This window comes from Pseudochaenichthys georgianus, chromosome 5 (genome assembly GCF_902827115.2).
Source record: "Pseudochaenichthys georgianus chromosome 5, fPseGeo1.2, whole genome shotgun sequence".
Lineage (NCBI taxonomy): Eukaryota > Metazoa > Chordata > Actinopteri > Perciformes > Channichthyidae > Pseudochaenichthys > Pseudochaenichthys georgianus.
In genome coordinates, this window is record NC_047507.1 from 4542796 (window position 1) to 4568629 (window position 25834).

Below are 25834 nucleotides of genomic sequence, written 5' to 3' on the forward strand. Positions count from 1 at the left end.
GGGGCTAGAAAGCTAAAGAAACGAAAAATAAGACACCAGCAATACTTAGCTCAATCAGAGTAGGATTTGCCTCCTCTTTGCCACTCCCGCAGGACTCCCGCAGGACTCCAATGTCTTTGTCAGTCTTACTCCCACAGGACTCCAATGTCTGACGCTCAAGGAAAGAGCTACCTAAATGGACGCCTGATTGCTGAGTTCACACAGCTGTGGTGCCACGCCCCTCTAATTAGTTAACTCTCTACAGCTGATGTGGGTAAAGTACAAGAGCTGACAGCCACATTCACTGCTCACACACATGCTGTTCAGATCACAGCTCACATAGTTTCAGCTCTCAGGAAGTGAAGCTCAGACACTCGCTGCCACTGAGAGGTGAAATGGCGCAGAGAGGAGTTCAGCTGGACCGGGAGACCTTCTCTTGTTCCATCTGTCTGGATCTACTGATTGATCCGGTGACTACTCCCTGTGGACACAGCTACTGCATGAAGTGTATTAAAGCCCACTGGGATAAAGAGGATGAGAAGAAGATCCACAGCTGCCCTCAGTGCAGGCAGAGCTTCACACCGAGGCCTGTCCTGCTGAAGAACACCATGCTAGCAGCTTTAGTGGAGGAGCTGAAGAAGACTGGACTCCAAGCTGCTCCTGCTGATCTCTGCTATGCTGGAGCTGAAGACGTGGGATGTGATTCCTGTACTGGGAGAAAACGGAAAGCCTTGGAGTCCTGTCTGCAGTGTGTGGCCTCATACTGTGAGAGACACCTCCAGCCTCACTATGAATCACCTGCCTTTAAGAAACACAAGCTGATGCAGCCCTCCAAGAAGCTCCTGGAGAGCATGTGCTCTCGTCACGAGGAGGTGAAGAAGATGTTCTGCCGCACTGATCAGCAGTGTATCTGTTATCTCTGCTCTGTGGACGAACACAAAGGCCACGACACAGTTTTGGCTGCAGCGGAAAGGACTGAGAGGCAGAGAGAGCTGGAGGGGAGTCGACAACACATCCAGCAGAGAATCCAGGACAGAGAGAAGGAGGTGAAGCTGCTTCAGCAGGAGGTGCAGGCCGTCAATGGCTCTGCTGATAAAGCAGTGGAGGACAGTGAGAAGACGTTCACTGAGCTGATCCGTCTCATGGAGAAGAGAAGCTCTGATGTGAAGCAGCAGCTCAGATCCCAGCAGGAAACTGAAGTGAGTCGAGTCAAAGAGCTCCAGGAGAAGCTGGAGCAGGAGATCAGGGAGCTGAAGAGGAGAGACGCTGAGCTGAAGCTGCTGTCTCACACAGAGGACCACACCCAGTTTCTGCTCAACTACCCCTCTCTGTTACCTCTCAGTGAACCTACACACTCATCCAGCATCAACATCCGTCCTCTGAGCTACTTTGAGGACGTGACGGCGGCCCTGTCAGCAGTCAGAGACAAACTACAGGACGTCCTGAGAGAGGAATGGACGAACGTCTCACCGACTGAAGTGGATGTTTTACCGTCAGCAGCAGAGCCCACCACCAGAGCTGGGTTCTTACAATATTCACAACAGTTATTACTTTTGTCACAACAACATCAAAACTCCCGTCTCAGGTCCTCTGTCCTCCAGAGTAGGAGTGTACCTGGATCACAGAGCAGGTATTCTGTCCTTCTACAGCGTCTCTGAAACCATGACTCTCCTCCACAGAGTCCAGACCACATTCACTCAGCCTCTCCATGCTGGAGTTCGGCTTCATGGTTATGGAGCCACAGCTAAGTTGTGTAAACTGAAATAGCCTGAAGTCATTTGAGGAACTCTTGTACTTCTTAAACTCATTGCGTCATTGTTGCTGAGAGCTGATTGTTCATGTCTTCACTGCACAGAGATCAGCTGTTAATCAAACATGGGATGTGCTTTAACATCTTCTCATGAGTTGTTCTGTAGATGTTGGAGTTTCTTTAGGCGGCACTCCTTCCTGTGTCTGTGTAGCCATGGAGGCTGTCACTGCTCAGGAAGATTTCTGTTAACCTCAACTGATATTTCTCTGCACGAGAATGTAGACTTTGCTCTAGATGTTTGTTGGATATTCTGTTGTTGACTAAGTCTCAATGTGTTGAATGCATAAATGGAAGTTTGAAGGAGGAAAGAAAACACATTAAAAGAAAGTCAAGAAACGGGTTGAGTTTGTAATAAATTGTGTTTCTATTTTAATTTTCAAGATGTGAGATGATGAGTGCCTCATTTACATGTCTGTACAAAATAAAATGTTGGGGGTTTTCTTGTTAATAAAAGAGCTAAGAGGACATAAGTGAAAATCTCAGTCTTTTGTTTTGTATCTTAACATGAACGATCTATCCTCTCCAGTGAAGCTGCACTAAGTTGAATTGTAAACACATTACATTACATGTCAATTGTTAGACGCTTTTATCCAAAGCGACAGATTAATGATAAAAACTTAGAGGACATTATACAACTTCTGAAATCCTCCTCCTGCTGCCTTGCTATTATTCCAACAGGGTTTTTCAAAGATGTTTTGCCTTGCATGGCCTCAGATCTACTTCATATAGTAAACAAATCTCTTCACTCAGGTATTTATCCACAGGCCCTGAAAACTGCAGTCATTAAACCGCTTTTAAAAAAGAATAATCTTCCATTTCTAGGTAAAATCATTGAAAAAGTTGTTTTTCAACAGTTGTTTAATTTCTTGCATTTAAATAACTGTTTTGATGTGTTCCAGTCAGGCTTTCGTCCAAACCACAGCACTGAGACTGCTCTTGTAAAGGTCTTTAATGACATCCACTTAAACACAGACCGTGGCAGAACTTCAGTGTTAGTATTATTAGATCTCAGTGCTGCGTTTGACACTGTTGACCACAGCATATTACTAGACCGACTGGAAAACTGGGTGGGACTTTCGGAAACAGTTCTAAATTGGTTTGAATCCTACTTAAAGGACAGAAACAACTTTGTTTCTATACGTAAATACACATCTGAGTTGACAAATATGACATGTGGGGTTCCTCAAAGCTCCATCTTGGGGCCTCTTCTCTTTAACATCAACATGCTACCACTGGCTCAGATAATGAAGAACAACAAAATAAGTTACCATAGCTATGCAGATGACACACACATTTACGTAACAATTTCACAGGAGCAATCCCCGCAGGAGCAATTTGGGGTGAAGTGTCTCAGGGACACAACGACATGCTGACGGCAGTGGGGTTAGTTAGGTAGTTCTTTTTTGACTGCTACGTCCCCAATGACCCAGGTTGAACACCTCTGCGCGTTTATGGCTCTGACAAAGCCCATCAAGGGTGAAGACAGCGTAACCGAGTGGCGTTATGCTAGGCAGCTTCCCCCACCATGCAGCAATCGGTCTGACTCCTCTTTGCGTGCATCCACGCTTGATACCACATACGCAAAGTACCAACCCGTCAGCCATGTGCACCCCAGTCATTTGAGAGGGATGAAACACAACCTCTGCATCCAGAGAGTTTACCACAAAACGTCTCTTACACCACCTTATTTTTTCCTAGGCACTACTACTGGTTGTACCCGCATCCTACGGAACACATGCGGTGACGGTGCTTACAAAATCTCGTATTGTCACATATCTGGTGCCCCTGAAAGAATCCTTTCTAACGTAGCATTCCCTGATGTTAAACATATTTCCCTGCAACTGGCCTGGCCCAGTGATGCTGGGTTTAGCGCGCCAGAAGATTACGTTTGGTTGTGCGGCAACAAGCTCTATCAAGTTCTGGCTCCCCTTTGGATAGGGACATGCACTCTAGTGGATTTGAATCCAGCAGTCACTGTACTCACGTCCTTAATGCACACGACACATCATTACCCAGAGTTCCAACACCCCGACCACCACAAGGTAAAAAGAGATATGACGTCCGCTGGAGCTAAATTCATGGGTGGCCTGTTCCCATGGTGGGGTACAGTAAACAATGCCCATAAAATAGATACCTTACACGTCCGGCTAGAGAATCTCACTTACGAGACGACGCAAGGCTTCCAGGCATTGACCCCATTCATAATAGCCTCTAGGAACATGCTCATGCAGCACCAATTCGCTCTTGACCTTTTGTTCGCCTCAAAGGGTGGCCTGTGTCATGTGATCGGTGACTCCTGTTGCACTTACATTCCCGACGCCACCAAGAACATCACTGACACCGTGCTGCATCTTAACAACCTGTTAGCTGACATGAAAGCTGATGACATATCCAACGCAGGTGGCTGGGACTGGTGGGCCTGGCTTACATCAGGCGGGTGGAAAGCATGGCTGGCTAGTATAGTTACACCCCTGGCGATCATTTTTGGCCTATTAATCAGTTGTACCTGTTTGATTATCCCAATACTGAAGAAGTGCGTTTGCAGCATGGTATCCTCAGCTTTCGTTCAGTATACTACTATTCCATTACAAGACAATCCTTTGCGCCACAGTGAGATAGATCAGCTAGAATCAGAAGAGTCTGATTCCGATTTATCAATATAATCATGTGTGTATCTCCTCTCTTATGCTTACATTATATTGGAGTCTGTCCTCCACAAAAACAGCCAGTTTTCTATGATATATTTGTGATGTGTTTACTTAAACCAGCAATGGAGTGTATTCATTGATGTGTTATATCAGTCTATCCTATCATTTGTTTTTTCTATTGATCAAGTATGATCAAAAGGGGAGAATGTAGTGGACATTTTTAGTTATTATCATCCTTTTTCTATTTCTTTCATATGCTTAAACCAAATGCTTCTTATTTCCTGATATATTCTTACTATTATTATATATCTCTTCTTCCTCTCCTTCAAGGCCAAAGAGCTGCTTTGGCTACTAAGAGACTCACACAGACACACACGAACTTCCCTGCTCTGAGAACCGTTATGCTATCTCCCTTTGAAGGCCAGGTGTCTAATAACAATATGTGACTGTGTGAATCCAGATTTCTCACGTTCCCACTCGGGTTCTATATAACCTTTGCTTTTCCATTGTTCTGCGCACTCTCGCGCAGACTATCTTATACTCTGTGTGACTTGTGACATATTATATTATTGTATCGTGTATTTGAAGCTTCAAATAAATAACCAAAAGACAGCTTTTCTCGATTCACCATTTATTTGTTTTGATCATTTGACTTGTACTCTCCAGCGCTGTGTTGGGTCCTAGATTTCCATAACAAATGGCGTTGTCGGCAGGATCTCTGTAAGTTAGATTGTGAACCACTCCGGACGCTGGTGGTCGCTCCAGGATCTTTGGATTTTCCTCTACCTCGACAGAAACCGTACGAGACGAGAGGACCAGCGCCGGGGTGGAACCGATTGACTTCACGAGATCCAACGAACTCAAAGGGCTTTCAATACTCGGTGAGATGTGCAAAGTCTAAATTGTTTAAAGTTAAACGTAATTAAAACTCCATGACATCTGGGAGAGGGACTGCTCGAAAACAGAGATATTTGGCATATCTGGCATCGACGGATGAAAAATAGTGTTTTGGTGACACGGAGTGTTTTGGTGACACGGAGTGTTTTGGTGACACTTTAAAAGACTTTGCTATGGAGGCAAAGCAGGGGAGGGGGTATGTACAGCCTCCTGAGGGTCCGATAGTTGATGTCATGCGAGCAAAATATGGTGAAGAAAGTCTGTCTAAATTAAATATATGGACGGAAATGTTCGGATTTCCTAAGGGAGGTTCTTTGAGTAAATTAAAAATCAAAAACCTAAGGGATAAATTACAAGAGTGTCAAGATGGAATGAAGAAGAGTACAATTAAAGTAAAAGACTTAGAGAAACTGGACACTCATAGAAAGTGGGAGGATGAAGCAGAGTGCCGTGAAAGAAGGCAATTGGCCGCGGCAATAAAAAAGATACAGGCTGAGGATAAAAGTGCAAAGGAAGAGAAAAAGTGTTTTGTGTTTCCTCCACAACATAAAATACAGGCTCCCCTCTATCCTCTGTTTGCAGGCGTGTGGGACCCTCTCCTCGACTCGGGATTTCCATCCCCTCCTCCACCTCCCCCCGTCTGCTACCTGCAGTGGAGGCTCCTGGAGGAGCTGCTGCTGCTGGACCATGAGGTCAACATACCAGCCGCCGCTGGAGCAGCTGCGCAGCAAGACACACAGACAGGGAGCAGAGACGAAGAGAGACAGAGAAAAGAAAATGAAGAAGAAGAAGCAGGACTGAAAAAGATCCATGACAAGAGAGAGAAAAAGAAAAGAGACGCGAAGAAAGCTGAACTCTACAGAAAAGAACACCTCCAAAAAGGAATAACTACATGCCCCGCTTTCTCCGGCCAGCTGACCATGGTCCAGGCTGGCACAACCGCCTGGACCCAAAGTGATGGCCAGGGCAGAGGAGGGGGTTTCCGAGGCCGGAGCAATAACTACAATCGCTGTTTTAACTGCGGAGAGACGGGTCATCGGTTCGCTGAATGCCCACACGAGAAGAAGAAAAAGAACTTTTGATCGGATAAATCGGACCACAACAAAGACAATTCTTCAAACTGACAGTCGAGGGAGGGAGTGGAGGAGGAAGGAATTCGGTCGGAGGAGACGGAACCCATGCCAGGCCAACCACATCTAACCAGGGAAGTGACACACACACAAACACACACACACACACACACACACACACACACACACACACACACACACACACACACACACACACACACACACACACACACACACACACACACACACACACACACACACACACACACACACACACACACACACACACACACACACACACACACACACACACACACACACACACACACACACACACACACACACACACACACACACACACACACGCATCATACATGCTATTGAGAAATTAGAAGAATTAGAGGACATGTCTGTGGTTAAAAAGGGTACATATGTGAAATATGACAGTGAATGTTTGCATTAAGAAATGTCCCACACATTTTTGGTTGATTCTGGGGCTACACATTCTGTGGTAAAAAAGGGTAGATTTGCCTGAATGCAAATTTAGTGATAGATTTATTCATGTGCTGGGTTTATGAAAAGGAGAAGTTTCTGTACCACTTCAGAGTGGAGATAACGGTGTTGACAGTAATCCATTTCCCACATCAGTAAAAAACAGTTATTTTATCATCTGTCTGCCCAACACATTTACTGGGCAGAGATCTGATTCTCCGGTTCGGCTTGGACCTCATTTTTCCACAAATGAGGGTCTTAAAGTCCGACAGCCATCTCCTACGATGGTTCAAAAAGTGTCATTTGATGATAAAGAATTGGTGAATGTGTATCAATGGGCTGCTGACATATCCTGATTTTCAGGAGTTGTTGCGTTTGACTGATCAACGTGGTTTTCCACCTGCTGTGTGGAAACTTCTCATTTTGCATTGTACTGCTAACGTGGTTGAAAGATCCGTGTAAATGCTATGATGAGAGTTTTACTGTTAGAATGTGTGAATGATGAGCTCATATTTAAAAATGTATTGGAATTCGCTGGGTAGCGCTATCTCTGTTAGACTCACACACACACAAGACACAACCAGCTGTGTCAAATCCCAGGGGCGGTCCACACATTTCACTAGCCAGGGGGCCCCACTGATAGATGGAGGGATTTGGGTCCAATCGTTAAAGATTGGGAGTCAGTCACTGATTAGACACCTACACACACAGCATATGTCATGTACTCTATGTCACGTGACGTGTATCAAAGGAAAATGTGCACGAACGTAGCCGTTCTGCGCACATTGCTGTTGGTTGAGGATAAGGTAATTCTCATATCTCTGAGCTTCCTGCCGCGCTTTCAGATGTGCCATACTCACTCTGGGCAGCTCACAGATAGGACGTAGGGTTAATGTCCACGTTCACGTACCGTACCCATTGAAACATGAAGCTGTTGATGGCCAGTGTTTACCTCTCTACTTAAACAAGGGGTCATTATTCCGTGTAACGATTCCAGTGTTTCCTGTCAAAAAGATCAGAGACAAACCTCCTGACGAGTGGAGATTTGTCCAGGATTTACGATGTAAATGCAGCTGTGCATGCATGCTCGTCCGGAATTCTTATCTGATTATTTCCCAAGTTCCAGCCTCTGCAACATATTTACTGCCATAGATGTCTCAAATGTTTTTTTTCCAGTGTTCCGGTACACAAAGACAGTCAATTTTTGTTCACATTTGAATATAATGGTAAACCTTACACATTCACACGTTTGTGTTAAGGCTAAATGGTCATGTCATTTCAGGAGAGGGGAAAACGCTTTCAGATAAGCGTATTGCATTGCTCTGCCAAAACCTGTCACTAAGCGACAGATGATGTCATTCTTGCGTATGTGTTCATAACACACGGCTGTTGTTATGCTTGCTGTGACGTTACATTAGTCCGTTCTCTGCTTGTAATTATGCCGTTACAAGCTTCAAAGTTGTATTTTATCATCTGAATTTGCCGAAACAAGTTTAATATTCTGAAAGCCAATACTTTGAAGATGTATAAGTGAGGTGTCTTGAGTAGTCAAAATTACCTACAAATCATTGTACACACGTGTACATATTATTCTATTTTTATGCAGCTCTGTGTGATTTTGTAGCTACAATTCAGACTAATACACTACCAGAAGTGGAATAAGTACTCAGATATTGTAGTGAAATTAGAAGTACTCAGATATTGTACTTGAGTAAAGGAATAAGTACTCAGATCTTGTACTTGAGTAAAAGTAGAAATACCAGAGTGTTACAGTAACAGTCCTGCATTCAAAATGTTCTTCAAGTAAAAGTAGAAAAGTATTATAAAAATATAGTGAAAGTAAAGACAGTAAAAGTAGTCGTTGTGCAGATTGGTCCATTTCAGAATAATATATGATGTGTTTTATAAGGATTGATCATGAAAGTGTTCTCAAAGCTGGTGAAGGTGCAGCTAGTCTGAAGTACTTTGTAGACTGCAGGGTAGCTTGTGGATTTACTCCAGGTGGAACTAAAGTCTGATTTAACACTTGATTATATTTCACATCATTCATCCACATCTGTGAAGTAACTAAAGGTATTACATACATGTAGTGAAGGAAAAGTACACCATGTACCTATGACTTATGTTCACTTCCAACCTTAAAGGACCTCAAAACTAGTAATCAATAATGTATTGAAAAGTTATTTGCTGATTGGTTTTTATATCGGCTCAGCCAGGTTATATGGGAGGCCCAGTCTACGTACACTCTAACAACAAATGCCTTGGCTTAACAAAGAAAATCAAGGCAATAGGTTGCATCGATGGTTATTGAGTTAAGACAACTTCTATTGAAATGTTGGTAAAGCAACAAAGTTATTTGGGTTAGGGGAGAAGGCTTTTCCTCTGCAATCAGAGGTGTTTTCAATTACCACTCACTTAATAATTGGTAGCATAAACCCAAGTTTTTAAGTTGATTACTCCAAAGTTCCAACTTGTTTTACCGTATTATTTAAATATAATCTTAAATTGTATGTACTTAATTACCACATGTTGAACATGAACACATGTTTTTAAGTTGACAACTATTTATAAATTAAGTTGCTCCAAATAATATTGTATTCAATAGGGTTTTTCTCTTAGATTTTTCATGTTTTTGCCTTTAAAGAAAGAAATTAATTGATTCCACAACAAAAATATTAGGCAATTCATTTTTTATTTTTGAACTGCAGGTGTTTATTTCAACACATGATGTTTCAAAAGGAGAGACTTCATTTAGTTTGAACATTGCCTGAAGACGGTTGACGTACTTTCCATGGTGTGCACACCTAGACCGGACTTAAACGACGTTCCTCTGACCAATGCTGACCTCATTTTGTATGTTGATGGGTCTGCCTCTCGCGACCAAGGGGGCACTAATCGGGTGGGTTTTTCTGTTGTTTCAGATTCTGCTGTACTCCGTTCTGGACCGCTTCCATGTCACCTCTCAGCACAGGCAGCAGAGCTCATCGCACTAACTGAAGCCTGCACGTTTGCAGAAGGCAAAACCGTGACTATTTACACTGACTCACGATATGCTTTCGGGGTAGTACACGATTTTGGGGCTATTTGGAAGTGTAGACAATTTCTGAAATCTGATGGCAAACCAGTACTTAACCATGTACTGGTTGCAGGCTTACTAGACGCCATTCTGCTCCCATCTGAGGTTGCAGTCTGTAAATGTGCCGCACACGCAAGCAGTACAGACCCAGTTTCCCTAGGAAATGCGTCTGCTGACTCAGCCGCAAAGGCAGCTGCCCTGATTCCTCTCGCACCTCACGCACACTCATTTGTTAAAATCCCTGTCTCCTCCTTCACTGACAAAATGTCATCACTGACTTCCATGCAGCAGCTAGCTACGCCAGTTGAGAAGGCTCAATGGAAGGCTGCTGGGGCTGGGTTGGCCCAAATTCCAATCCATGTCTTCCCAGAAATTGTTTCCCTCATTTCGCTAAGTTGACACATGGGTTGGATCATGTGTCAAAAGGAGGGATGTTAGAGTCTATAAATCAGGAGTGGTTCACAAGGGGGTTCACAGTAACAGCTCAAAAGCACTGTGAAGCATGCTAATCTGCATTATGCAAAATTACAAACTAACAAAATGCTGTGCAGACACAGGTCTGTCATGGACACAAGCTCTGCCCATTGTGCTGATGTACATGAGGATGCGGAAAAGAACACGGAGTCAACTCAGCCCATTTGAAATCCTTTTTGGGGCTCCTCCACAGATTGGACTCAAGGCTCCAGGATGTCCTCCTCCCTCCACAACTTTGTGTGAGGATGCTATGTTGTCATATTGTGTTAACCTATCATCCACTTTAGCGACTGCCACTGGTCCGCTTCACCGCCTTCAACCGGGCGACTTCGTGCTGATCAAGGATTTCCGGAGAAAGAGCTGGAAATCCAATCGTTGGCAAGGTCCCTACCAGGTGCTTCTCGTCACCCAGACAGCGGTCAAGGTCGCCGAGAGAGCTACATGGGTCCACGCCAGCCACTGCAAGGTCGTGGTCACAGGAAAGGAGAAACGATAGAAACAGACGACAACAAGTGACATGTCCAAGTCACCAACAGATGACAACAAGTGACATGTCCAAGTCACCAACAGATGACAACAAGTGACATGTCCAAGTCACCAACAGATGACAACAAGTGACATGTCCAAGTCACCAACAGATGACAACAAGTGACATGTCCAAGTCACCAACAGATGACAACAAGTGACATGTCCAAGTCACCAACAGATGACAACAAGTGACATGTCCAAGTCACCAACAGATGACAACAAGTGACGTGTCCAAGTCACCAACAGATGACAACAAGTGACGTGTCCGAGTCACCAACAGAGATGACAGCAAGTGACGTGTCCTAGTCACCACCAGCACCACACTTGCACTACATACACCAAAACACACTACACACAAGGTGTCACGAGCGAGTGCCAGCTGAGCGGTTCCATATGCTCTCTGGTTCCTCGTTTGTGTTATCAGTGTGCGAAGTCTGACGGTCCGTGTCACGAAATCGCCCGAGAGAATACACTCACACACTCCATGGAACATTTCCCCCTCGTGATGAGGGCTCGCCTGGAGAGACGACAACGCAACCGTGAGCAATGTGAATGCTACTGGAGAGCCTGGACAATCATAGAATGGTTCCTCTGCATACTTGCCATGATAGTTGTGTTAGGACTAGTCCTATATTTTATGTATCCATTTCAGCATACAGCATGTCAGCCAAAATCGAGGTATCTAAGAGGTACATGGGGAAAGCAGGGCGAACCACATTTATTTTATTTTGTTGTCTGTATGTATGTATCCGGCGCCGACCCGTGTGGCACATTTTACATAGACATCGCGCCCAAAACTCAGACCCCGGAAAAGCGTAAGCAACCTTTGACGCCACTGTTGACATCCATAGGTACATCTACATTTAATCTATACATAGGCGATAAGGACCATAGCAACATTGATGTGGGTCAGACCAGTAATGGGATCACCGGTAACGTCTGGTGGCACACTCTGAGATCATTCTTGCAGGCCGCAGGACAAAATGGGTCATGTTATGCATGCACCCTTTTCCCCCAGGACTCATCAGTGTCCGTGCCAGTTCGTCCGCGCTCTCTGACCCAGGTTGAACACCTCTGCGCGTGTATGGCTCTGACAAAGCCCATCAAGGGTGAAGACAGCGTAATCGAGTGGCGTTATGCTAGGCAGCTTCCCCCACCATGCAGCAATCGGTCTGACTCCTCTTTGCGTGCATCCACGCTTGATACCACATACTCAAAGTACCAACCCGTCAGCCATGTGCACCCCAGTCATTTGAGAGGGATGAAACACAACCTCTGCATCCAGAGAGTTTACCACAAAACGTCTCTTACACCACCTTATTTTTTCCTAGGCACTACTACTGGTTGTACCCGCATCCTACGGAACACATGCGGTGACGGTGCTTACAAAATCTCGTATTGTCACATATCTGGTGCCCCTGAAAGAATCCTTTCTAACGTAGCATTCCCTGATGTTAAACATATTTCCCTGCAACTGGCCTGGCCCAGTGATGCTGGGTTTAGCGCGCCAGAAGATTACGTTTGGTTGTGCGGCGACAAGCTCTATCAAGTTCTGGCTCCCCTTTGGATAGGGACATGCACTCTAGTGGATTTGAATCCAGCAGTCACTGTACTCACGTCCTTAATGCACACGACACATCATTACCCAGAGTTCCAACACCCCGACCACCACAAGGTAAAAAGAGATATGACGTCCGCTGGAGCTAAATTCATGGGTGGCCTGTTCCCATGGTGGGGTACAGTAAACAATGCCCATAAAATAGATACCTTACACGTCCGGCTAGAGAATCTCACTTACGAGACGACGCAAGGCTTCCAGGCATTGACCCCATTCATAATAGCCTCTAGGAACATGCTCATGCAGCACCAATTCGCTCTTGACCTTTTGTTCGCCTCAAAGGGTGGCCTGTGTCATGTGATCGGTGACTCCTGTTGCACTTACATTCCCGACGCCACCAAGAACATCACTGACACCGTGCTGCATCTTAACAACCTGTTAGCTGACATGAAAGCTGATGACATATCCAACGCAGGTGGCTGGGACTGGTGGGCCTGGCTTACATCAGGCGGGTGGAAAGCATGGCTGGCTAGTATGGTTACACCCCTGGCGATCATTTTTGGCCTATTAATCAGTTGTACCTGTTTGATTATCCCAATACTGAAGAAGTGCGTTTGCAGCATGGTATCCTCAGCCTTCGTTCAGTATACTACTATTCCATTACAAGACAATCCTTTGCGCCACAGTGAGATAGATCAGCTAGAATCAGAAGAGTCTGATTCCGATTTATCAATATAATCATGTGTGTATCTCCTCTCTTATGCTTACATTATATTGGAGTCTGTCCTCCACAAAAACAGCCAGTTTTCTATGATATATTTGTGATGTGTTTACTTAAACCAGCGATGGAGTTTATTCATTGATGTGTTATATCAGTCTATCCTATCATTTGTTTTTTCTATTGATCAAGTATGATCAAAAGGGGAGAATGTAGTGGACATTTTTAGTTATTATCATCCTTTTTCTATTTCTTTCATATGCTTAAACCAAATGCTTCTTATTTCCTGATATATTCTTACTATTATTATATATCTCTTCTTCCTCTCCTTCAAGGCCAAAGAGCTGCTTTGGCTACTAAGAGACTCACACAGACACACACGAACTTCCCTGCTCTGAGAACCGTTATGCTATCTCCCTTTGAAGGCCAGGTGTCTAATAACAATATGTGACTGTGTGAATCCAGATTTCTCACGTTCCCACTCGGGTTCTATATAACCTTTGCTTTTCCATTGTTCTGCGCACTCTCGCGCAGACTATCTTATACTCTGTGCGACTTGTGACATATTATATTATTGTATCGTGTATTTGAAGCTTCAAATAAATAACCAAAAGACAGCTTTTCTCGATTCACCATTTATTTGTTTTGATCATTTGACTTGTACTCTCCAGCGCTGTGTTGGGTCCTAGATTTCCATAACTGGGGTTACCTACTGTAACCCAGCTTCTATGAGTAATGGCGCAGCCCTCTAAGGCTATCGCTATTGGGTTATCCCTCTGCGCCCCCGCGCAGCACTGAAACACTTGTAGTCCACGCCCACCCGCTAGGTGGGCCCCACCCTCGGGCCTCCTTCCGGTATAAATAGGAAGGTGGCCCGGCAATCTGCTCCCATACAATATAACTTTTCTTCAGCTATTCGTAGAGCCAGTGGGGCCCAGCGCTTAGAGGGCTGCGCCATTACTCATAGAAGCTGGGTTACAGTAGGTAACCCCAGTTCTATTTCGTATATGGCTTCGCCCTCTAAGGCTATCGCTATTGGGTTAAGGGCGAAGCATGATGTAGTCTGCGCCCCACTGGGTCCGTCCAGCACTAGAAGCACAGACACACCTGCTCAATAACACATCCCTGCCTGTTGTGCCATGCGTAATGGCACCTCCCCATCCCTGGAACATAGCAAACATACCTGTTTTCCTGACGGGGTGAAGGCTGGGACAATACATACTGACCGCTGTGAGAAGTAGAGACGAAGGTCCCACCTTATCCTGCGATCATAGAGGGGGAACAGCCGCTCTCTCCGCGCCAGCCAGGTAGGAGAGCGCTCAGCTGGATCCCTGACGTTACTCACTCTAATCAGACACTTCGTACGAAGTGTATTAGAGGAAGGGGAACATCCCTCTGCTACGAGGGGAAAAGGCCGTTCTCTGTGTGCCGAGAGGCAGAAGAGAGGCGCTCAGCTGGCTCCCTGACGTCACTCACTCTGACAGGACACCCAATACGGGGTGCGTCATAGAGGAAAGGGAAACATCCCTCAAATACAATTGAATAAATGAACAGGGGGAAGACCAAGATGCAGCCGTGCAAATATCTTCCACTGACATTCCTCCGTGCAAAGCCGTGGAGGAGGAATTCCTCTGGTGGAGTGCGCATGTTCTCCGGGGCTCTACCGAGACATACGCCTGCGACACCGCCTCACACTTTTACGCAAAGGGCTGCGAGGGAGTTTCCACACGCTGCATTTCACTCCGTCTCTCATCATGCGGCGCGTACACGCCCAGAGGATGAGAGGTATGTGTATGCTGTCCACACGAGGCGTTATAACGGTGCTCGTGGATTTATTGTGACCGTGTGTAGGAGGCATATCTGGGACAGAGGAATGCCGCGAGCTCTGCAGTTTATAAACCAATAGGTTTAAAACAGCAGGCTTCTGCAGCGAATGAACCACCTCTGGAGTGTCCCCCTGTTGGAAGAGACCCCGGGGGATCATCACGTGACCAGCTGACGCCAACGCCGAGCAGCTGCGTCACGGAGAGGGCTGTGTGGGTTGTGACATGCTTGAGGAGTGCTGTCAGTTCCTCCACTCGCTGCCGCGAGAGCCGCGCTCTGCTGGCTGAGTTTATCTTCTTCCAATTTCTTATGAAACCCAGGCTTGACAGATGCGATACGAGATGTACCGTCTGGAAAGCCACTTCCTCCCTGGAGCGAGCCAGCAAATAGCAGGTCGTCCAGAGGAAACCACACTCTCATCCCTCCTCTGTGTAGTGGCTCCAGCCTTCTCTACACAAAAATGGGAGGAGCCAGGAAATATCCGAAGGCAGACGATTGTCTGGTCTGATATTCCCTGAAATGAGAAAACGCAGGAATTTCCTGTGTTTCGGGATGAGGGGTACGTGGAAGTATGCATCCTTCAGGTGGAAGTATGCATCCTTCAGGTGGAAGTGTGCATCCTTCAGGTGGAAGTATGCATCCTTCAGGTGGAAGTGAACCAGTCGTCCTGGTGAACACATTCCAGCACCTGTTTGATCGTCAGCATGTGGAATACTGACAGATCGAGGATGTCTCATTGCCCCAGTCTTTTTCGGGATTAGAAAAATAACGGGAGTGAAAACCCCTGATTTTCCTCCCTTTGAGGAACCCTGGAGATATCCTGTTCCAACAGGAGTTCCAACAGGAGTTCCAGCGGCTCGGATTGGAGCGCAAGACATAGCTTCTGGGAGGACAGGAGTGTTTCCTGTATCCCATTGAACTGTGGGGGGGAGAGGCGAACTGCAGGACGTCTCCTCTGCTGATCAGCCTGCTCATCCATCTGTCCATCAGACCCGCACGCTGCCACTCTGAGAGCGGGCGCACGTGCTCGAGATGTGTTTTTGGTCGTCATGGTGACGAGCCACGCCAGAGCCCCTTCCGCTGCTGCCCGTGAGGCAACCCAAGGCGGGGGCCTCCACACGCTGCGTCTCACTCCGACTCTCATCATGAGGCGCGTACACGCTCAGGGGATGGATGGAGGTGTGTGCAGTGCTGCCCACATGAAGCGTTATAAGTAACGGCGTTCATGTGTTTATTAAGGCCGTGTGTACGAGGCGCATCTCGGACAGAGGAATGCTGCGAGCTCTGTAGGTTATTAACAGGGGTTACAACCGGCAGGCGTCTGCAGCGAGCCCTGCTGTCTACTTAATCAACAGATTAGTGGCAGCCGGCTTAATTAGCGATCTCTGCAGTTTATTAACCGATAGGTTAAAACTAGCAGAATTCTGCAGCGAGCCCTGATGCCGTGGCGCTGCGGGCGCTGCCGCTGGGGCACGCAGCCTCCCGTGAGGCGAAAGGGCTGTGACGAAGCCTCCACACGCTGCGTTTCACTCCGGCTGTCATCATGAGGCGTGTACACGCTCAGGGGATGAGTGGCGGTGTGTGTCCTGCCCTGTAGGCCGCCGCGGCTTTGTTGTCTGTGCGAATCAACACATGCTGATTCCGCAGCAACGGGGCAAAGTGCTGAATTATTCTCCGTACGGAGATCAATTCCAGCACATTTATGTGGAAAAACATGTGACATGCACGTTCCTCCCCACCCTGAGAGAGATGCGTCTGTGAACACCGAGATGTGTGACGTAACTCTGCCCAGGGGAACCCCCTCTGACAGGACGTGGGGACTTTTCCCGCGTCACCACGCTGCGTGGTATGACACGTTGAAGGAGAGCTGTCAGCGTTTCCACTCTCTGCCGTGAGAGTCGTGCTCTCATGCGGCTGAGTTCAATTCCACCCCCAGGTAAACAATACTCTGGGCTGGAACAGGACAGCTCTTTTCCCAGTTGATCATGAAAACCCAGCTTTGACAGATGCGATATGAGTTGTACCGTCTGTAAAGCCGCTTCCTCCCTGGAGCGAGCCAGCAGCAGCAGGTCGTCCAGGTAAAAAGTACTCTCATTCCTCCTCTGTGTAGCGGCTGCAGCGCCGTCTCTACACACTTTGAAAAAGTACGAGCAGCCAGGGAATAGCCGAACGTCAGACGGCCTATTCCCTGGAATGAAAACCTCAGGAATGTCCTGTGTTTCGGAATGATGGCACATGGAAGTAAGTGGGTCTCATTCCCCCTGTCTTTTTCGGGATAAGAAAATAGCGGGAGTAATACCCCTGATTTTCTTCCTCCTGGGGAACCCTGGAAATAGTCTCTTTCAACAGGAGTTCCCGTAGCTCTGCTTGGAGCGCAAGACACTGTTCTCGGGATGTTAGGCATGTCACCTGTATCCCTTTGAACTGTGGGGGGGTGGAGGCGAACTGCAGGGTGTACCCTCTGCTGATCAGCCTGTGCATCCATCCGTCCATCAAACACAGGCGCTGCCACGCCGAGAAACACTCTGACAGCGGGCGCGCCTGTTCGAGATGTGTTGTGGTTGTCATGGCGACGAGCCACTCCAAAGCCCTCGAGACAACCCAAGGGCTGTGCGGAGGCCTCCACACGCTGCGTATCACTCCGCCTCGCATCATGAGACGTGTACACGCTCAGAGGATGGATGGAGGTGTGTGCAGTAATATCCACATGAGGCGTTACCACTGCTCTCATGGGCTTATTATGACCGTGTATAGGTGGCGTATCTCGGACAGAAGAATGCCGCGACTGTCTGTGGTTTAATAACCGAAGAGTCATAACCATCAGAAATCTGTCGCGAACCATGCCGCCTACTAATCATCAGATTGGAGGCAGTTGGTGTAATTATTGTGCTCCGCAGCTTATTAATGGATAGATTAAATAGCGCAGGCTTTTGTACCGAACCCGGCTGGCTATTAACCGACAGGTCATAGGCAGCCTTCGTCGGTGCGGGACGGTGCCCTGGAGGTGCGGGTCGGTGCCCCAGCCGCCGCTGACGGACGATTCTGACGCCTCGGCTGCTGTTGCTGCTGGTGTCTGTCCGTCTGCCGCCGGGTTGGCTGCTGCTGCTGCCGCTGGTGTCGCTGCTGCTTCACCGCTGGCTGGAGCCAACCGACGTGCTGGCGGATGTCCTCCGCCTGCTCCGAAGCCGCCTTCATGGAATCAACCATGGTCAGGAACTGGGGCCCGAACAGCCCTTCCCAGCTGATCGGAGCGTCCAGTAAGACCTTCCTGGCTGGCTCTGTGACCGCTGCCTGCTGTAACCAGAGGTGACGCTGGATCTGTGCCATCCATGCCGTAATCCTCGCCTGGGACACCGCCACGGCTGCGCACAGCGTGAGCGCCGTGCTGGCCCCTTAGCGATCTCCTCCGACTCCTCTGGAACCACGGTGGTGGATCGCTCGACCAACGTCACCACCGATTTGGTCAGCAAAGCGATGTTGTTTGCCGCTGCTGACGCCTGGAACGCACACTGGTGCGCCCGGTCAGCCTGGCGGGTGACATACTGGTCCTTGGGGTCGGCCAACATAGGGCGCCGTCCGGCGACCAAGTTGGCCTGTCTTACTCCGAACAATGCCGTTAAGCTCGGTTCCAGAGCGGGGGTGGTTGGGAAAACCTCCCGTCCTCGTGGAACGGGGAGACCTCTACATGCTGCTGCCTTGCCGATTATTTCCGGCAGCTCCAGCATGATGCCTCCCAATGCCGGTAGCGCCGTGGCCACGGAGAAGGGGACCACGTGCTCGACCACCACCTCTGACTCTCGCTCCGACCCCGTCTGCCCCGTCCGGGGAAGAGGGGGAAGGGGAGAGCCGCATGGCGAGCCCTGGATGGAGGCGTCCGACTCCTGCCCCCCACTCGCCTCCATAAACAGGCTGTCCTGGATGGGCACCTGCCCACCCCAGACGTCTTGAGGACATGCGACCTGCTGGCTGAGAGCCGCGTCCGCGTGCTCTGGCCCCAGACAGGATGCGCATATCGGATGCAAAACATAGCTCATAATGTAGCCTGTATTGCACGAAGGGCACATACGGACACACTCTTTATTGCTCATGCTGTTGCTTTCTCGTGCTTCAGTAAACTGCTGGTTGCTGAAGAAAAGAGGGAGCAGATTGCCGGGCCACCTTCCTATTTATACCGGAAGGAGGCCCGAGGGTGGGGCCCACCTAGCGGGTGGGCGTGGACTACAAGTGTTTCAGTGCTGCGCGGGGGCGCAGAGGGATAACCCAATAGCGATAGCCTTAGAGGGCGAAGCCATATACGAAATAGAACAACTGCTACGTCCCCAATAAGCTCTAGGACAAAAATGGAGACGGTAACACACAACAACAAATAACATTGAGAGAGTCGGGGTGAAAGTGAACACAAGTGCATTTCTATCGGGCGGTGGTGGCGAAGTCCATAGGGACTTGGCTTGGCAACTGGAAGGTCACCAGTTCAAGTCCCGGAAAGACCAAGTGCTACCGAGGTGTCCCTGAGCAAGGCACCGTTCCCTACACTGCTCCCCGGGCGCCGTACATAATGGCAGCCCACTGCTCTTAACACTAGGATAGGTCAAATGCAGAGAAACCGTTTCGTTACATGGTACCTGTACTACGTAATGACAATAAGTTGAATCTATCTATCTATCTATTTATTTACACCAACAAATGGAGAGGCATCCAGGACCTCTCTTTGCTGCTGGCATTCTGAAATGGAAAAAGTAATTAATAAATATGTATCAATAATACATATGCTTATTATATTGTAATAGATTACCTGAAGGAATAGATAGGGAGGTGGGACAAGGGTTCATTCTGTCTGGCTTAGCCTATTATCATACTAAAAGGAATGCATGCACCCCACCGCCCCTTCCAGGTGTCCCGATGCAACAAGTATCTGAATCCTATTTACATTGAACACTTAAGTCACACAATACTACCTGGCTTAGCCTATTAACATACTAAAAGGACTGCATGCACCCCCCCGCCCCTTCCAGGTGTTCCGATGCAACACGTATCTGAATCCTATTTACATTGAACACTTAAGTCACACAACACTACCTAGTTTAGCCTATTATCATAATAAAAGCAATACCTACACCCACACATGCAGGTAAACCAGTTCAACAAGTCACACAATGCTGTCTGGCTAATGCTAACAGGCTAATTATCATACTAAAAGGGATACATCCAAGTGTCCCAACACATTTCAGAAAGAACTGTTTCTGCCAGAACCAGAGAAGAGTTGTTTTGTAACTAATGAACGGATAAGATACAAGTAGAGTTTACAATATAGCTACTGATTTAATTTCACATACTGCTATCAGAAATAATGTATTAATGTATTCAATTCTGGTCTTCATTCAAAATCTTAACAGATGACACATTTAGAACTTAGTTATAGTGAATTATCAAAGACATTATATTTTTCTATTAGTGTTGTATTTCCATATGTGAACATAAGGAGGCAGCCAGGGCCTGTCATTAAAGGAGGCCTGCTGCTGACTCCAGAACCTCTTTGTGGTCTTATTCTGCCACCTTGTGTTTAGTATTGTTAAATGTGTGTGTGGTGGGAAGGGGAGGATTTGGGTACGTTTGGGGTTCCCTCTACCTCTCCTCACGTAGGTCAACTCTGTTAGACACACTAGGTTAGTAGATTGTTGCCACCCTGTAGTTGTTTTGTTTCCTTGTTAGTAGAACAGATAGTGAGGGCTTTTTGTTTGAGTTTTGTTATATTCATTTAATTTGGCAACCTCTTCGTTGTCTCCTCACTTAAAGAACATTTGTTGGCATTTTCTTAGGTTGTAAATAAATAAACTTGTGTTCATTTTCACCCTGACTGTTATTGGTTGTTGTGTGTTACTGTCTCCATTTCCCCTACACTTTATTAGGGATGTAACAAACACATTAATCTATACAAAATGAAATAATCCAGTAATTCAATATATATGATTCTAAAATGGGACATTACGCGCAGTAAGTAGTGGTTGATGCCAATACGTCTCAGTTTATGCTGCTTTAGACTTCTACTGAACTACATTTTAGAAGACAGTATTGTACTTTTTAATCCACTGCATTCATTTCACAGCTTGAAGTTACTACTTAGATATAGAGCCAAACATTTCAAGTGCTACTCAACTGGCTATAGATAAGCGAGTCCTTTATTAGTATATAAGTGCTCTGTTAGCAGTTCTTTGTCAGTAATTCTATCGCTCAAAGAGGAGTCGAAAGAGATGAGTTTTCAGTCTGCGCCGGAAGATGTGCAGGCTTTCTGCTGTCCTGATGTCAATGGGGAGCTCATTCCACCATTTTGGAGCCATGACAGCAAACCCACGTTTTTTTGCTGATTGGAAATTGGGTCCCCCTCGCAGCGAGGTTGCAGCGAGTCGTTTGGCTGATGCAGAGCGTAGTGCACGCGCTGGGGTGTACAGTTTAACCATGTCCTGGATGTAGGAAGGGCCAGATCCATTCACAGCATGGTATGAAAGTACCAGTGTCTTGAAGTGAATTCTACCAGTTACCGGAAGCCAGTGAAGGGAGCGGAGGAGCGGAGTGGTGTGGGAAAATGTAGGAAGGTTGAAGACCAGACGAGCCGCTGCATTCTGGATGAGCTGCAGAGGTCGGATGGCACATGCAGGTAGAGCAGCCAGGAGGGAGTTGCAGTAGTCTAGGCGTGAGATGACGAGAGCCTGGACCAGAAGCTGCGTGGCTTTCTGGGTCAGCTGGGGACGTATCTTCCTGATGTTGTAAAGCGTGTATCTGCAGCAACGAGTTGTAGCAGCGATGTTTGCAGTGAAGGACAGGTTGTTATCTAGGATCACACCCAGATTCCTTGCAGTCTGAGTCGGGGAAACAACAGAGGTGCCGATGTTGATAGTCATGTTAAGAGTGGGACAATCTTTTCCCGGAAGGAAAAGCAGTTCAGTCTTGTCAAGGTTGAGCTTGAGGTGATGAGCGGACATCCACTGAGAGATGTCAGCTAGACAAGCAGAGATGCGTGCGACGACCTGGGTCTCTGAGCGGGGAAAGGACAGAATGAATTGGGTGTCGTCAGTGTAGCAGTGGTATGAAAAACCATGCGGGCTAATGACAGATCCGAGCGAGTTTGTGTACATGGAGAAGAGGAGGGGACCAAGAACAGAGCCCTGAGGGACCCCTGTAGTTAATAGACAAGGGTCGGACTCAGACCCTCTCCAAGTTACCCTGTAGGTGCGGTCTTTGAGGTATGAGGTGAGGAGGGAAAGTGCAGAGCCTGAAACTCCAAGTTCTTGGAGAGTGCGAAGGAGGATCTGATGGTTCACCGTGTCGAATGCAGCAGACAGGTCCAAAAGGATGATGACAGAGGAGAGGGAGGCTGCTTTAGCAGTGTGCAGTTCCTCAGTGACAGCAAGGAGAGCAGTTTCTGTGGAGTGACCTGCCTTGAAACCAGACTGGTGCGGATCCAGAAGGTTGTTCTGATGGAGATAACAGGAGATTTGTTTAAAGACATCGCGTTCAAGTGTTTTAGACAGGAATGGGAGGAGAGAGACAGGCCTGTAGTTTATAACATCAGACGGGTTGAGAGTGGGTTTCTGAGAGCACCGATGAGACAAAGGTAGAGGGGGAGAGGGAACGGAGGTTACGGCGGACAGGTGCAGGATGAGAAGAGATTAGTTTGTTATGTTTGGAAAGGGGTAGAGAGAATGAAATGAAGAAGTGATCGGATGTGTGGAGCGGGTTTACAGAGAGGTTGGAAGTAGCGCAGTTCCTTGAGAATATGAGATCAAGGACATTGCCAGCTTTATGAGTTGGTGGGGACGGAGACAGTGAGAAAGCAAAGGCGGTTAACAGAGATGTTAGTTCGTCTATATTCCCCGTCTGGAGGTTGAAGTCTCCGAGAAGTACAGCGGGAGGGCCAGTTTCAGGGATGTGTGATAGGAGATTATCTAATTCCTCCAAGAAGTCCCCCAAGGCGCCTGGTGGACGGTAGAGAACAACAATGGTTAATTGTATAGGATGGGTTACTGTGATGGCATGGAATTCAAAGGTGGAAGGAGTGAAGTTAGGTAGCTTGAAGAGGGAAAAGCTCCATTTGGGAGAGAGCAGGAGACCAGTGCCCCCTCCTCTGCCAGTGGGTCTGGGTGTATGGGAGAAGGAATATGCTGTGGAGAGAGCTGCTGGGGTGGATGTGTTTAATGGAGTAATCCAGGTCTCAGTGAGAGCAAGGAAATCCAGGGTCTGCAGGGAGGCGTAGCCAGAGATGAAGTCAGCCTTAGGAACAGCTGACTGGCAGTTCCACAGGCTGTCTGAAACTAGATGTTGGATGTCAGTGGAGCATGTGGGATAGAGGAGAGCAGGCCGGTTATAGCGATTAGGAGATACACGGGGCCAGTGATAATTGCGAGAAGACACATGAACAGGAATGGAGAAAATACACATGATTATAGCATGAGGGGCTAGAAAGCTAAAGAAAAGAAAAATAAGACACCAGCAATACTTAGCTCAATCAGAGTAGGATTTGCCTCCTCTTTGCCACCCGCAGGACTCCAATGTCTTTGTCAGTCTTACTCCCACAGGACTCCAATGTCTGACGCTCAAGGAAAGAGCTACCTAAATGGACGCCTGATTGCTGAGTTCACACAGCTGTGGTGCCACGCCCCTCTAATTAGTTAACTCTCTACAGCTGATGTGGGTAAAGTACAAGAGCTGACAGCCACATTTACTGCTCACACACATGCTGTTCAGATCACAGCTCATATAGTTTCAGCTCTCAGGAAGTGAAGCTCAGACACTCGCTGCCACTGAGAGGTGAAATGGCGCAGAGAAGAGTTCAGCTGGACCGGGAGATGGACACGCAATGAGTTTAAGAAGTACAAGAGTTCCTCAAATGACTTCAGGCTATTTCAGTTTACACAACTTAGCTGTGGCTCCATAACCATGAAGCCGAACTCCAGCATGGAGAGGCTGAGTGAATGTGGTCTGGACTCTGTGGAGGAGAGTCATGGTTTCAGAGACGCTGTAGAAGGACAGAACACCTGCTCTGTGATCCAGGTACACTCCTACTCTGGAGGACAGAGGACCTGAGACGGGAGTTTTGATGTTGTTGTGACAAAAGTAATAACTGTTGTGAATATGTTAAGAACCCAGCTCTGGAGGTGGGCTCTGCTGCTGACGGTAAAACATCCACTTCAGTCGGTGAGACGCTGGTCCATTCCTCTCTCAGGACGTCCTGTAGTTTGTCTCTGACTGCTGACAGGGCCGCCGTCACGTCCTCAAAGTAGCTCAGAGGACGGATGTTGATGCTGGATGAGTGTGTAGGTTCACTGAGAGGTAACAGAGAGGGGTAGTTGAGCAGAAACTGGGTGTGATCCTCTGTGTGAGACAGCAGCTTCAGCTCAGCGTCTCTCCTCTTCAGCTCCCTGATCTCCTGCTCCAGCTTCTCCTGGAGCTCTTTGACTCGACTCACTTCAGTTTCCTGCTGGGATCTGACCTGCTGCTTCACATCAGAGCTTCTCTTCTCCATGAGACGGATCAGCTCAGTGAACGTCTTCTCACTGTCCTCCACTGCTTTATCAGCAGAGCCATTGACGGCCTGCACCTCCTGCTGAAGCAGCTTCACCTCCTTCTCTCTGTCCTGGATTCTCTGCTGGATGTTTTGTCGACTCCCCTCCAGCTCTCTCTGCCTCTCAGTTCTTTCCGCTGCAGCCAAAACTGTGTCGTGGCCTTTGTGTTCGTCCACAGAGCAGAGATAACAGATACACTGCTGATCAGTGCGGCAGAACATCTTCTTCACCTCCTCGTGACGAGAGCACATGTTCTCCAGGAGCTTCTTGGAGGGCTGCATCAGCTTGTGTTTCTTAAAGGCAGTTGATTCATAGTGAGGCTGGAGGTGTCTCTCACAGTATGAGGCCACACACTGCAGACAGGACTCCATGGCTTTCCGTTTTCTCCCAGTACAGGAATCACATCCCACGTCTTCAGCTCCAGCATAGCAGAGGTCAGCAGGAGCAGCTTGGAGTCCAGTCTTCTTCAGCTCCTCCACTAAAGCTGCTAGCATGGTGTTCTTCAGCAGGACAGGCCTCGGTGTGAAGCTCTGCCTGCACTGAGGGCAGCTGTGGATCTTCTTCTCATCCTCTTTATCCCAGTGGGCTTTAATACACTTCATGCAGTAGCTGTGTCCACAGGGAGTAGTCACCGGATCAATCAGTAGATCCAGACAGATGGAACAAGAGAAGGTCTCCCGGTCCAGCTGAACTCCTCTCTGCGCCATTTCACCTCTCAGTGGCAGCGAGTGTCTGAGCTTCACTTCCTGAGAGCTGAAACTATGTGAGCTGTGATCTGAACAGCATGTGTGTGAGCAGTGAATGTGGCTGTCAGCTCTTGTACTTTACCCACATGTTGGTTACGCCCATCCTCTGGATCTAAAGGGGAGGAGCCCGGAAATACAGAGTGGAGCTGGCTGTGTCTGAGAGCAGGACGAAGAGGGAAGGCTCATCAAACTCTGACTCCTTCCAGGAGGAGGAGCAGACACTCTGAAGTGTTCCCTCATTTACAAACGGAGCCTCGCTTACATCATCATCATCATCTTTATTTAAAGAGACTCTTGGTCCATTATTACAAAACATACAACACTCAAATACAAACTAAAAAAAGGCAGCCATACCAATGTTTCCACAGAGGTGACTGGTATCGTACAGCACTGAGACACGGATTTGAAAGCAGCATAATGACAGAGTTATGAGAAACATTCAATCGACAGATGAATT

The 25834-nt window shown here is 47.6% G+C and overlaps 2 protein-coding genes across 2 annotated transcripts; one reads left to right on the forward strand and one right to left on the reverse strand.

Annotated features, from left to right (window-relative positions):
- The first annotated feature begins 297 nt into the window (after window positions 1-297).
- On the forward strand, window positions 298-2250 carry LOC117446975 (E3 ubiquitin/ISG15 ligase TRIM25-like). The gene has a single exon (XM_034083521.2). The coding sequence runs from the start codon at window positions 375-377 to the stop codon at window positions 1635-1637; it is 1263 nt and encodes a 420-aa protein (XP_033939412.1). The 5' UTR covers window positions 298-374; the 3' UTR covers window positions 1638-2250.
- Window positions 2251-23975: 21725 nt separating this feature from the next.
- LOC117447089 (E3 ubiquitin/ISG15 ligase TRIM25-like) lies at window positions 23976-25415 on the reverse strand. Its single transcript, XM_034083690.2, has one exon. The coding sequence runs from the start codon at window positions 25336-25338 to the stop codon at window positions 24076-24078; it is 1263 nt and encodes a 420-aa protein (XP_033939581.1). The 5' UTR covers window positions 25339-25415; the 3' UTR covers window positions 23976-24075.
- Between the last annotated feature and the right edge of the window lie 419 nt (window positions 25416-25834).

What these genes read in the sequence shown, in the direction of transcription:
- LOC117446975 (XM_034083521.2), top strand. Translation starts at nt 375, where the DNA reads ATGGCGCAGAGAGGAGTTCAGCTGGACCGGGAGACCTTCTCTTGTTCC.
- LOC117447089 (XM_034083690.2), bottom strand. Translation starts at nt 25,338, where the DNA reads ATGGCGCAGAGAGGAGTTCAGCTGGACCGGGAGACCTTCTCTTGTTCC.